The following is a 14524-nucleotide window of genomic DNA, read 5'->3' on the forward strand; positions in this document are numbered from 1 at the left end:
CATCGGAATGGCCAAAGAGCTCGGTATCACTGTATGCAGCTGCAAGAAAGGCTTGTTTTCACTCGCAAACAAAATGTGTAAATGAAAACGATCGTGCACAAATTTCTTGCAAATGCAAAAAAGCTATGATACCATGTGGAAGTGAATGTCAACCAAGCCTACATGCACGAATGTAACTAGCGATGAAAACTAACTATGTCATCAATATTCAATTTTTACGAAGTTTTTGGATTATAAAATTAAAAAATTGTCATGTTTTTAGATAAAGTTTTTGTATTATTGAAACATTATATACCCTTCCGGAGCACCTGAGATCACCCCTAGTTTTTGTTGGGGTTCGTGTTGTTTATTCTTTAGTTTTCTATGTTGTGTCATGTGTACTATTGTTTTTCTGTTTGTCTTTTTCATTTTTAGCCATGGCGTTGTCAGTTTGTTTTAGATTTATGAGTTTGATTGTCCCTTTGGTGTCTTTCGTCCCTCTTTTATAATGTAATTTGAAAAAAAATATACCTCATATGGTCCGGCCCGTTAAAAACCAAATGAGTATTATACTCATATGGTCCGACCATACGCGTATGGTCGGACCATATGAGTATACGCATATGGTCATGACCATACACGTATGGTCAAAATACTCATATGGTCCGGAATATATATAATGAACGCATTTCTAACCCTTTTGAAACCATAAAGCACATGCATATGTATAAAGAAAATTGCAAAAGATTTATATTTTTTTTATTAGATACTATAATCAATAACAGATAAGAATAACAATACATTAAATCATTCGAAAACTGTTCATCTCAAAATGTTTAAATGTTCAATAAATGTTCAATACTGTTCAATCACACAATTGACCACTGAGCGTTTTTCAGCTCTATTGTTGCTTATCTATTCTCTATATGAGCAATCTCATATTTGATTATTGTTTTTACATATTTTAATTCCAGTGAAATATAATTTAATTAGAGCCGGCTAAATAGCAAATTTGCTATTTTGCCGCTGCCAGTCAAATAGCCACTGCCTTTTTTTTTACTATACATTCAATTTTTACTTGAGATCAACAATGTTAATTTTAGAACTGTATTTTCTTCAATTTAAGAACCTTGCTAAACTGCAAAAAAGATATGTTTTAGGAAAACAAAGTTCTCAATCACAACTTCGAAGATATTTATAAATATCTTGATCTTGGACTACTTGGTATTTTTTGCAATTTATTTTAATCTTTATATGATAATGTACTCCAAAGGTTAGTTTTATTTATAGACGAGATTAAAAAATGCAGAAGAATATAAGCTCTCTAAATATAAAAATGCTGTATATTATATTCCCATGAAGCATTTAAAATAAGAAAAGCAAAACCTGAACCTCGTTGGCATTTTGACTGTCCCTCTGGTATCTTTCGTCCCTCTTTTTTAGATATCCATGATTTATCCTTATTCTGTACATGGGATTTGAAAACTGACATGTATTCTTTTAACTTGCGAAAACCAAGAAAATGCTTATTTGGGCCCTTTTTGGCCCCTAATTCCTAAACTGTTGGGACCAAAACTTACAAAAACAATCCAAACCTTTCTTTTATGGTCATAAACCTAGTGTTTAAATTGCATAGATTTCTATTTACTTAAACTAAAGTTATAGTGCGAAAACCAAAAGTATTCGGACGACGACGACGACAACGCCAACCTGATACCAATATACGACCAAAAAATTAAAATTTTTGCGGTCGTATAAAAAAGTTAAAGCACTTTACCCATCTTGGTCGTTGGGTCCAAACAACCTTAGGTAATTCCCTATCATTTGTACTTATTGTTGACAAAGCTGTGCCGTAGGGAATTTTTGATAAATTAAAGTTGGAAGGTGGTAACACTACCCAAACTTTAAACCTTATAAAACCTTACCCACCTTGGTCCCATCATTTGAACTAAGTGTGGACAAAACCTTTCCCGATGGGATTTTTTTTTATGCATTGCAGAATAAAGGAGGTTGTTTCACCCTACCATAACTTTGGAACTCAACTAAAATAGTCCCACCTTTTACCACCTAAGGATTCGGGTCAAAGCAACCTTAGGCAATTGGCTATTATTGGTACCGTGTGTGGATAAAAGCTTAGCATAAGGTTGTCTTAAACACATTTCATTTACCAAAAACTTCTCATTTCCTCTTGCTAAACTGCATCTGCTATGCTTCTTTAATATGTACACATGTATGAATTTAAATGAAAATTTAATTCACTTATTTTCATTCTTCTAAATAATCAAAATTTGTACATTTGTATTCATTGAAATGTATACTAAAGTAATTCAACAGTATAACCAAAATCATATATAAAATAGTGTATAATGTTGCAAAGCATGAGCCAATAAAAAACAGTATTGTGCCTGCACAATTTCTACTTTCAGAATGATAAAACAGAAAAAACTATATTGACAATCCTGTGTATTGTTAGCTTAATTTTGTTGTAAAATTTAATATAGAAAATGTGGAAAAATGATGCAAATTTTACAGATCATAACTATAAAAGAACATTTTTGCTGTAAAATTAGTCAGTTGGCATTTCAACAACCAGGAGTATAGTTTCGTCATTTGATCGAAATAATTTGTTTAATACTCCCGGACAGTTCGCTGATTTGAATTTCATTATTTCTCAAAAGATCACAATTTGAAGTTCGTTCGTCGTCATTTGAACGCATTTTCGTCACAATTAATATAAATTGTCATCAAAAAACTTTGGACATTTCCATTTAAAAAATGACTTGAAATAAGTTCCTGTACTTTACATGATTAAACATATTTATCCTTGTCAACACAAATCACAAAAAAAAAAATCACAGACACTGGATTTCTAATAGTATTTCTTTGTCTTTGGTGTCAATGAGGTTGCACAGGTTGAACATTAGAGCAACAAAAACTTTTTTTTTGTTCACTATAGCACTTGTTGTAAAAACATGAGATTGAATAAGATGCATGGTTGTCTTCTTTGAACAATTAAGTCAAGTATAATTCAATATGTGGAAGACGATCTAGATGATTGAGATAATGAAACAACCACTGCCTATTAGTATAAAACACAGTTGTCAGTGAATGCCTCGTACATGAGAGAGACTATGATCATGATGATATGATGGGATGTATACTGTTACAATCATCTAGATTTGGATATGCCTGAAATGAAAAAAAAATATATTTGAAGAAGTATTGCAACTTTAGTTATAGCTAAAAATGGCAAAGTTTACTTAAAACTACTAATTAATAAGCAGGTTGTCTGATTCATTTGAAAATGTCAGGGCAGACAGATCTTGTCCTGATTAACAATATTACTCCATGTCAGATTTGATGTAAATGCTTTGGTTTCAGAGATATAAGCCAAATCTACATTTTACCCTTATGTTCTATTTTTAGCTATGGAGGCCATTTTGGTTATATCTTTTAAACACTTTACTCCAATGATGATTGTGGCCAAGTTTGGTTAAGTTTGGCCCAGTAGTTTCAGAGATTTTTGTAAAAGTTCAGGCTAGGTGAGCTAAAAATAGCCAAATAATTTTGATGAGAGAAACCTGTGTTCAAAACCCATAACAATAAGTTTGTTTCACTTTTTTGTCATAATTCAATAAGATGTATCACCTCAAAGATTAAATGAACCTGTCAAAACGTGGAAGTCGTCAAGTTAAAGTTAAAATAATTTGGAATTTTCTTGTTTCATAAATAATAAAAAAAACAAAAATCTTCCTTTTGGATAACAAATAGTTATCAAAGGTACCAGGATTATAATTAAGTACGCCAGACGCGCGTTTCGTCTACATAACACTCATCAGTGATGCTCATATTAAAATATTTATAAAGCCAAACAAGTACAAAGTTGAATAGCATTGAGGATCCAAAATTCCATTATTGATATTCAAACAGGAATGCATGACAACTGATGAATTCCAGGAAGACAACTATGAGGATCTGTTTGTGAAATGACAATATAATGTTGTCTTTGTCTGTAGACAAAACTTGGATGAGGATACCATACATTTTTTGTTTATAACCGTTGAGTAATTAAATTTCAAGGATAACAAATTTAAGAAATGATGACAAAATAGCATACCACTCATATTGTTAGAAATGTGAAAGATATTTTTTTTTACATATTTGTGGTCTTGAAAGATATTTTTTACTTTTTTTTCCTACCGACCAACCTGACTTTTTAATGTGAAAAATATGTAAACCAGCAAAATTGAAAAACCCTGGCCTAACAGAAAATACATACAAAATTACACTGACATTTGTATAATATAGACATATATTTGAGAACAAGATTTATAAAGTAAATATCAAACTTTAAATGAATTTATAAAAAAAACCATTTTGACTATTTATTTTTTCTGATAATTCCATAATTATAGAATAAATACTTACTTCACTTCTGTTGTCCATAGAGGTCAACATTTTATTAAAATCAATAACAAGGTTATTGAAAGATGGTCGCCCTGATGGATTCTCATGCCAACAGGACTGCATCGTTTTATTAATTATTTCTGAAGCATATGGAGGTCTGCCCATTCTATGACCTTCTTTTAAAAGTTCAAATAATCTTTCCACAGGTACAGATGGATAAGGATTCCCTCCGAGTGTAAATATCTCCCACAACAATACTCCATAGGACCAACTATGAAAAAAAGATTAAAATTGTAAAGAACAAGGATTAATATATTTATGAATAAATTTAAATTACTTAGTGAATCAAAATATGCTTTTATTTCAACCATCTTTGCAATTTATTTTTACTTGAAGCAAGGTCCTACAAAAATCAGTCATCATAAAGTATCTGTAAGGCCTTTTTTGGGGGAAAATATTACTGCTGTAGAACCTGTGATATAAATTCGTTAAGGTGGTACCCAACACTTTAACTCAAATTAATTTGGCTCCTTTAATTTTCTTAAAATGTTGACAAAGTATTTACTTTGACCCTTTGACAAAAATATAAAAATTTCAAAAAGTTTGAACCAACCGTTTGATCAGAAAAAATTACACTGGTTATATAGCAGTTTGACAAACACTTATTTTGATCATTGAGAAGCTTAATACTCCCTTATGATGCCCCTCATGGGGGGGTCCTAGTAATCACATAATCACCATTTTTTTGCCAATATAATCACATAATCATTAAATATTTGCTTATCGTTAGTAATCAAATAATCATAAACTAAAAATACAGTCCTAGGTAATCAAATAATCATGAAATATTTGGCTTAATAATCAAATAATCATTAAAAAAACGGCCAAGTAATCACATAATCAAAAACCCCATGAGGGCCCTCCCTTATGAACACAACGTCATTAAAACGTTCTGCTGATTTTACAGAGTTATCTCCCTGTAGTGTTAGGTACCATCTTAAGATGATATACAGGCATACATGTCAAGTGACATGATATTCGCGTGTAATACACGCTTTTTTAACAGTTTACACACGAGGATTTTGTCACTTGCGTGCATTGTACAGTACAATATGAAACAAGTTGAATTAAACTATAGTAGCAGTCTTTTGACCTTTGTTTTCGTAAGACTTAATTTCCAGAACATCTACATCATGTTTCTTATAAATGCTAACACAAATTCTTTATAGAATATGGAATCATTTTACTGTTTGTTCAAATCTTTCAGTATTTTAAGCTATAAAATAAAATCCTCTGTTCAAAACAGTTCTCTTTTTTATGTTTTTATTAATATCCAATAATGGCACTTTTCCCTAGTTAATTAAGATTGGAGTTGAGTGCACCTACACAAGGGTGCAATCAACATTTTTTTTCTCTATGACATCATATTTTAGGGACTATGCATGAGTGACCCTTAGTGGTGGAAGGATTAATAAAGATACTTGTATAAAACTAGATATCACTGAAATCAGAATGATCCCTAGTTTATAATGAAATAAAAAAAAAGCGACTTTTAATATATTAAAATAATTTCATCCAAAGAACATTGGGAGGGGGGGGGGGCTTAAAAAAAACTGAAATCAGGTCATGCACACACCTATGAAGACCTGATTGATGTCTTTTGGGGTATTGGTGGCAGAGTGCTCTATAGTAGTCAAAAAAATAACAAACCAGATGCCCCGCAGGGCGCAGCTGTATACTACCGCAGAGTCAAACCTTGAAAAGTTGGCGCAAGTATGGACACAACATAAAAGCTTGGTACAGCTCTGAATTTGGATTGTGATTAAATAGTTGACACAATATAGGTTTCTGACACGAATGAATGTGGTCTATGAACTTAAACATAAAAACTTAAAAATTTCAAATTGGACATTTAAAAACCAATTATGCCCAAATTGGCACCTCAATCAACCAGATGCTCCGAAGGGGGCAGCTTTATACGACAGCAGAGGTTGAACCCTGAACGGTTGGGGCAAGTATGGACACAACATAAAAGCTTGATACAGCTCTGAATTTGGATTGTGATTAAATAAATATAAATAGTTGACACAATATAGGTTTCTGACACAGAATGAATGTGGTCTAACAACTCAAACATAAAAACTTAAAAATTTCAAATTGGACATTTAAAAACCTATTATGGTCCAATATCCAAAATCTAAATATATGGTTAGATTCAGCATATCATAAAACCCCAAGAATTAAATCTTTGATGAAACCAAATCATGTTCAATTTTAGATCCCTTTAATTAGACCTCAATGTGGACCAATTTGATAACCAGGTCCAAATATTAACCAGATGCTCCGCAGGGCGCAGCTTTATACGACCGCATAGGTTGAACCCTGAACGGTCGGGGTAAGTATGGACACAACATTTAAGCTGGATTCAGCTCTAAATTTGGATTGTGATTAAATAGTTGACACAGCATAGGTTTTGGACACAGAATGAATGTAGTCTAATGAACTTAAAATAATTTTTTTGTCTTTGAGCAATCACTATGCTGTTGAATATTAATCCTCTCAAAAAAATGGTTGAAGAAATTTTCTTTTTATTTATGAAATCTGAAATGAGAAAAATTAACCCCCCCCCCCCCCCCACCACCATTTTTTTTTCACATCCCCCTTTCCCTTTTTTCAAAACTGATCTCAATTCAAATTTCTAATGGAGTTTGAAACAATAACTACTCATTTAAATACATCATAAAATATTAAAATGTAACAAAAAGTGCTTGTTATCACTGAATGGTAAAGAGTGTTTTAATTTATCAGTTGGTAGTAAAAGTGAATATACATTGTGCATTGTATAAAACAATGATTTAAGTTGATTCAACTACTATTCTGGACAAAGAAAGATAACTCCAATCAATTGAAAATTTCTTGCTATTGCACAATATTGTGCAATTAGATATTTCTTGCTATTGCGCAATACTGTGCAATTGAAAATATTTGCTATTGCACAATACTGTGCAATTGAAGATTTCTTGCTATTGCACAATACTGTGCAATTGAACATTTTTTGCTATTGCACAATACTGTGCAATTGAAGATTTCTTGCTATTGCTGAATACTGTGCAATTGAAAATTTCTTGCTATTGCACAATACTTAATATAATAATTTTGGATCCTGATTTGAACCAACTTGTAAACTGGGCCCATAATCAAAAATCTATGTACATGATTAAATTCAGCATATCAAAAAAGCCAAAGAATTCAATTTTTATTAAAATCAAACTTAGTTTAATTTTGGACCCTTTGGTATTTAATGTAGACCAATTTGAAAACGGGACTAAAAATTAAGAATCTACATACACAGTTAGATTTGGCATATCAAAGAACCCCAATTATTCAATTTTTGATGAAATCAAACAAAGTTTTATTTTGGACCCCGATTTAAACCAACTTGAAAACTGGGCCAATAATCAAAAATCTAAGTACATTTTTAGATTCAGCATATCAAAGAACCCCAAGGATTCAATTTTTGTTAAAATCAAACTAAGTTTAATTTTGGACCCTTTGGACCTTAATGTAGACCAATTGGAAAACGGGACCAAAAATTAAGAATCTACATACACAGTTAGATCAGGCATATCAAAGAACCCCAATTATTCAATTTTTGATGAAATCAAACAAAGTTCAATTTTGGACCCTTTGGGCCCCTTATTCCTAAAAACCTGTTGGGACCAAAACTCCCAAAATCAAACCCAACCTTCCTTTTATGGTCATAAACCTTGTGTTTAAATTTCAAAGATTTCTATTTACTTATACTAAAGTTATGGTGCGAAAACCAAGAATAATGCTTACTTGGGCCCCTTTTTGGCCCCTTATTCCTAATCTGTTCAGACCTCAACTCCCAAAATCAATCCCAACCTTTCTTTTGTGGTCATAAACCTTGTGTTTAAATTTCATTGATTTCTATTCACTTATACTAAAGTTATTGTGCGAAAACCAAGAATAATGCTTATTTGGGCCCTTTTTTGGCCCCTAATTCCTAAAATTTTGGGACCAAAACTCCCAAAATCAATCTCAACCTTCCTTTTTTGGTCATAAACCTTGTGTCAAAATTTCATAGATTTCTATTTACTGAAACTAAAGTTATAGTGCGAAAACCAAGAAAATGCTTATTTGGGCCCTTTTTGGCCCCTAATTCCTAAAATTTTGGGACCAAAACTCCCAAAATCAATCTCAACCTTCCTTTTGTGGTTATAAACGTTGTTTTAAAATTTCATAGATTTCTATTCACTTTTAGTAAAGTTAGAGTGCGAAAACTAAAAGTATTCGGACGACGACGACGACGACGCAGGACGACGACGCCAACGTGATAGCAATATACGGTCGTATAAAAATCTAAATACATGGTTAGATTCAGCATATTGAAGAACCCCATACATTCAATTTTTGTTGAAATCAAACAAAGTTTAATTTTTGACCCTTTGGTCAAAGGCTGTTCCAATAGATAAACCATCTAACATCATAGTACTATCTTACTACACCATAAAAAAACAATTATACCAAGGATGTTTCAATAGATAAACCATCTTACATCATATAATTATATTACTACACCATAAAAACCAATTATACCAAGCATGTTTCAATAGATATACCATAAAAAATCGTAGTACTATCTCACTAAACAATAAAAACCAATTATACCAAGCATGTTCCAATAGATAGACCATCTAACATCATAGTACTATCTTACTACACAATAAAAAGTAATTATACCAAGCAGGTTTTAATAGATAGACCATCTAACATCATAGTACTATCTTACTACACCATAAAAACCAATTATACCAAGGATGTTTCAATAGATAGCCCATCTTACATTATAGTACTATCTTACTACACAATAAAAACCAATTATACCAAGGATGTTTCAATAGATAAACCATCTAACATCATATAATTATATTACTACACCATAAAAACCAAATATACCAAACATGTTTCAATAGATAGACCATCTTACATGATAGTACAATCTTACTAAACAATAAAATCCAAATATACCAAGCATGTTTCAATAGATATACCATATAAAATCGTAGTACTATCGCGCTACACAAAAAAAAAACCAATTACATCAAGCATGGTTCAATAGATAGCCCATCTAACATTAAAGTACTATCTTACTACACCACAAGAGTGCACACACTGAAATGTCTCGCCTTCTTTACTAATTCCTGATACTATCTTGATAGACCTAAATATAAAGCTTTATTACAACTGTCACATAAACTCAACATTAACCAAGAAAAGGAAACATTTATCAATCAACCATGAAAATGAGGCCAAGGTCAGATGAACCATGCCAGGCAGACATGTACAGCTAACAATTTTTCAATACAACAAATATAGTTGACTTATTGCTTATAAATAAAGAAAAACAGACCACAACACACAAACACTTAAAACTTAGCAATGGACCGTGAAAATGAGGTCAAAGTCAAATTAAACCAGCCTAACCAACATAAAGATCATAAAATATGTCCATACACCAAATATAGTTGACCTAATGCATAAAGTATTAGAAAAATAGACCAAAACTAAAAACTTAACTTTGACCACTGAACCATTAAAAAAAAGGTCAAGGTCAGATGACACCTGTCAGCTAGACATCTACACCTTACAATCATTCCATACACCAATTATAGTAGACCTATTGCATATAGTATAAGAAAAACAGAGCAAAACACAAAAACTTAACTATAACCACTGAACCATGAAAAAATGAGGTCAAGGTCAGATGACACCTGTCAGCTAGACATGTACACCTTACAATCATTCCATACACCAATTATAGTAGACCTATTGCATATAGTATAAGAAAAACAGACCAAAACACAAAAACTTAACTATAACCACTGAACCATGAAAATGAGGTCAAGGTCAGATGACACCTGTCAGCTAGACATGTACACCTTACAATCATCCATACACCAATTATAGTAGACCTATTGCATATAGTATAAGAAAAACAGACCAAAACACAAAAACTTAACTATAACCACTGAACCATGAAAATGAGGTCAAGGTCAGATGACACCTGCCAGTTGGACATGTACACCTTACAGTCCTTCCATACACCGAATATACTAGACCTATTGCTTATAGTATTGAAAACGGGACCAAAAATTAAGAATCTACATACACAGTTAGATTTGGCATATCAAAGAACCCCAATTATTCAATTTTTGATGAAATCAAACAAAGTTTAATTTTGGACCCTTTGGGCCCTTTATTCCTAAACTGTTGGGACCAAAACTCCCAAAATCAATACCAACCTTCTTTTTATGGTCATAAACCTTATGTTTAAATTTCATAAATTTCTATTTATAAATACTAAAGTTATGGTGCAAAAACCAAGAAAAATGCTTATTTGGGTCCCTTTTTGGCCCCTAATTTCTAAACTGTTGGGACCTTAACTCCCAAAATCAATACCAACCTTCCTTTTATGGTCATACACATTGTGTTTAAATTTCATTGATTTCTATTTACTTATACTAAAGTTATTGTGCGAAAACCAAGAATAATGCTTATTTGGGCCCTTTTTTGGCCCCTAATTTCTGAACTGTTGGTACCAAAACTCCCAAAATCAATCCCAACCTTTCTTTTGTGGTCATAAACCTTGTATCAACATTTCATAGATTTCTATTTACTTAAACTAAAGTTATAGTGCGAAAACCAAGAAAATGCTTATTTGGGCCCTTTTTGGCCCCTAATTCCTAAAATATTGGGACCAAAACTGCCAAAATCAATCCCAACCTTCCTTTTGTGGTCATAAACCTTGTGTTAAAATTTCATAGATTTCTATTTACTTTTAGTAAAGTAAGAGTGCGAAAACTAAAAGTATTCGGACGACGACGACGACGACGACGACGACGACGCAGACGACGACGCCAACGTGATAGCAATATACGACGAAATTTTTTTCAAATTTTGCGGTCGTATAAAAATTTTAAAAAATCTTGATTTATTAAAACAGGGGACAATATTAGAAATTTCATCTAACATTTTGATCCTAGTTTTATTAATTTCTGAACATGTTATGATAAAATGAAATTCATCTTCCACCTCTTTATGGCATAAAGGACATATTCTATTTTCTAAAGCTGTTTTGTTGTATCTACCGCGATCAACAGCCAACATACTATAATTACTTATTCCTATTTTAGCATAATTTTTTGTAACATTTTTATCTAAATTCAATATAAGGTACTTTTCTAGTTCATACTTTACTTTAAATTTTCTGTAGGTTCTTAGTTTATTTCCATTTATTGAATTATCATCATTAAAGAGACAATTTCTCCAAAATATAATGTAAATTCCATTGAGCTTCTTCACGACGGCTAAAAGTAATCGTTTTTTTAGAGAAGAACCTACTACCACTTCATCAACAGACCACAGCTCACGTGGGGCTCTTGCTTCGTGGCTTATTCTACTATGCACACTAACAATTTGAAACAAAAGGGTTCTCATTTTATAATGAAGTTTGATGTCTTAATAGCTATTGTAGAATGAAGAACAGCAATCGAAAGGTAGTTAAACATTAATGTATGCTAGAAGATATGTTTCAGGTATTTGTCGAACCTGGGACACATGTCGTAGAAAGCTCGCTACAAGGATAGGGCGGCGACTTCGGTGGCGGCGTTATCTACCTGCCTAAAAGCTTTATATTTTAGAAAGTGGAAGACCTGGAAGCTTCATACTTTGTATATAGATACCTCATGTTACGAAGTTCCCGTCTGTCACATGTCCATTGTCCTTGGCCTCATTTTTATGGTTGTGTGACGACTTGAAAATAGTTAAGATTTTTTTTTAATGTTAATTTCTCTCCTATTAAGAGTACTAGTAATATGAGTTATATGATAACTATATTTGGTATGTGCGTACCTTGCAAGATCCTCATGCCCGTCAGACAGATTTCACTTGACCTCAACCTCATTTTTTGATCAGGGAACAAGGTTAAGTTTTGGTGGTCAAGTCCATATCTTAGATACTCTAAGAAATAGGTCTTGTATATTCGGTGTATGGAAGGACTGTCAGGTGTACATGCCCAACTGACAGGTGTTATCTGACCTTGACCTCATTTTCTTGGTTTAATGGTTATAATTAAGTTTTTGTGTTTTGGTCTGTTTTTCTTAATCTGTTTGCAATAGGTTTACTATATTTGATGTATGGAATGATTGTAAGGTGTACATGTCTAGCTGGCAGGTGTCAATTGGCCTTGAACTCATTTTCATGGTTCAGTGGTTACAGTTAAGTGTTTTGAGTTTTGGTCTTTTTTTCTATTACTATATGCAATAGGTCAACGGATTTGGCTATACTTCTTGGACCTTTTGGATTATAGCTCTTCATCTTTTATATAAGCTTTTGATTTCAAATATTTTGGCCACGAGCATCACTGAAGAGACATGTTTTGTCGAAATGCGCATCTGGTGCAAGAAAATTGGTACCGTTAATATTATTATTTGTTGTATGCAAATATATCATTATGTATTTGTCATTATCGCTATTTTGTGCATTTTGCCTTTGATCTTTTTTTGTGATAATTTTTCAGTTCGTGCTACTTGCTTGAGAAGGAAAATTATAGCTAAAAACTAAGCAGGCACGTGGCGTTGCTAGAATAGCTATAAACAGATTATCATTGGTCATCTCAACTCGATTGCCTTTCTCGATTTCGCCGTCCCGGTTCAAGCGAGAAAATCAATCTCGTTGAGATGATCAACGATATTCTAAATAAAGTCTCGCAGGTTTAATTGACTTTGATCTCATTTTCACGGTTCATTGCTCAGGTTAATTTTTTGTGTTTTGGTCAATTTTTCTTAAACTATAAGCAATAGGTCAACAATACTTGTTGTATAGAAGAATTATAAGCTCCAATTTGATTTCATTCAACAAATTAATTCATGACCTGCATGTATACGCTTAGAACACGGCAACGTAACAAATGGTGAATATTTATCATCCGTGTAATTTGGTCATAAGGATATTTGCAAACTTTCAACGGATTGCCAATGAGACAACTATTCACAAAAGACCAAAATGACACAGACATTATCAACTATAGGTCACCGTACGTAAGAGTTCATAAAATACAAATATTCCGCGTGGAACACCTCCTTTTGCTTCCTTTATTTTCACCCTTTGGATGGGACCTTCAAATTTAATTTTGCTTTCTAACCGATAAATGCATATACAAATCATGATGCATTTTTTATGTGTACTTTAAGGGCCCTTGATTGGAACAATATTCTTCTTTTTTTCTATCATAGAAATTACAATAAAACTTTCCAACAGGCTGTGTCTACTTAACGTTAACATTAATTGGTACTCGTTTCCCCTGATACATGTTAGACTGAGTCCTTTCGCCTGTAGAGTCTGTTCATCAGAAGTTCACAAAACTGTCAACGTTGCTATTACAAAAGGAGTGATTACATTAATTCAAAATCCATGACCCAAAATTTTTTACAAATGTAGTTTATGTCATAAAACATGAAGAAACAAATTTGGGAAGGGTATAAAAATATAGCAAGTAACACACTGTTCACACTAGCAATATTGACTAAGGTGATCAGACACCACTCTTCATATGTTGTCTTAGGTTAACTCTGCTCACCTTGAACACATATTGACAATGTTTACCTCTGGTCCAGTTACAATGATTCTTTGATCAAATAACACACTCATTTATGTTGGTAACCTCTGGTCACCTCGTACATATATTCATTATGTTGACCTCTGGTCACCTTACTATAATGCTCACATAACACAATCGTTCACTTTGGTTACTTCTGGTCACCAAACACATTCATTGACGTTTTTTACCTCTGGTCGCCCTAAACCGCTATTCATATATTAACTTCGGTTCATGTTTGTAGATAATATCAGTCAGTACTTGAGGTACAGTTAATGTGTACGTCAAAAAAACAAAGCATTTTCAAAGTTTTAATGGTTGCATACAATTCAGTACTCACGAGCGTTGGATGTTTGTAGATCATATTGGTCAATGCTTTAGGTACAGTTCATGTGTATGTCAAGAAGGCTGGGGATTTTGAAAGTTTTAATGGTTGCATACATTAGTACTCACAAGGGT

The 14524-nt window shown here is 32.6% G+C and overlaps 1 protein-coding gene across 1 annotated transcript; it reads right to left on the minus strand.

The window, feature by feature from the left end:
• Positions 1-721: 721 nt before the first annotated feature.
• Positions 722-13549, minus strand: LOC143059886 (fibroblast growth factor receptor 3-like). Its single transcript, XM_076233471.1, has 3 exons — positions 12153-13549; positions 4408-4657; positions 722-3168 (listed from the first exon to the last, which is right to left on the minus strand). Exons 1-3 carry the CDS (start codon positions 12155-12157, stop codon positions 3115-3117), a joined length of 309 nt encoding a protein of 102 aa, XP_076089586.1. The 5' UTR covers positions 12158-13549; the 3' UTR covers positions 722-3114.
• Positions 13550-14524: the final 975 nt, after the last annotated feature.

The sequence above is a fragment of the Mytilus galloprovincialis genome, unplaced genomic scaffold (assembly GCF_965363235.1).
Source record: "Mytilus galloprovincialis unplaced genomic scaffold, xbMytGall1.hap1.1 HAP1_SCAFFOLD_37, whole genome shotgun sequence".
Lineage (NCBI taxonomy): Eukaryota > Metazoa > Mollusca > Bivalvia > Mytilida > Mytilidae > Mytilus > Mytilus galloprovincialis.

What these genes read in the sequence shown, in the direction of transcription:
- LOC143059886 (XM_076233471.1), bottom strand. An exon ending in CTATGGACAACAGAAGTGAA is followed by an intron (nt 3,169 to 4,407) that starts GTAAGTATTTAT and finishes TTTTCATTTCAG; the next exon opens with GCATATCCAAATCTAGATGA.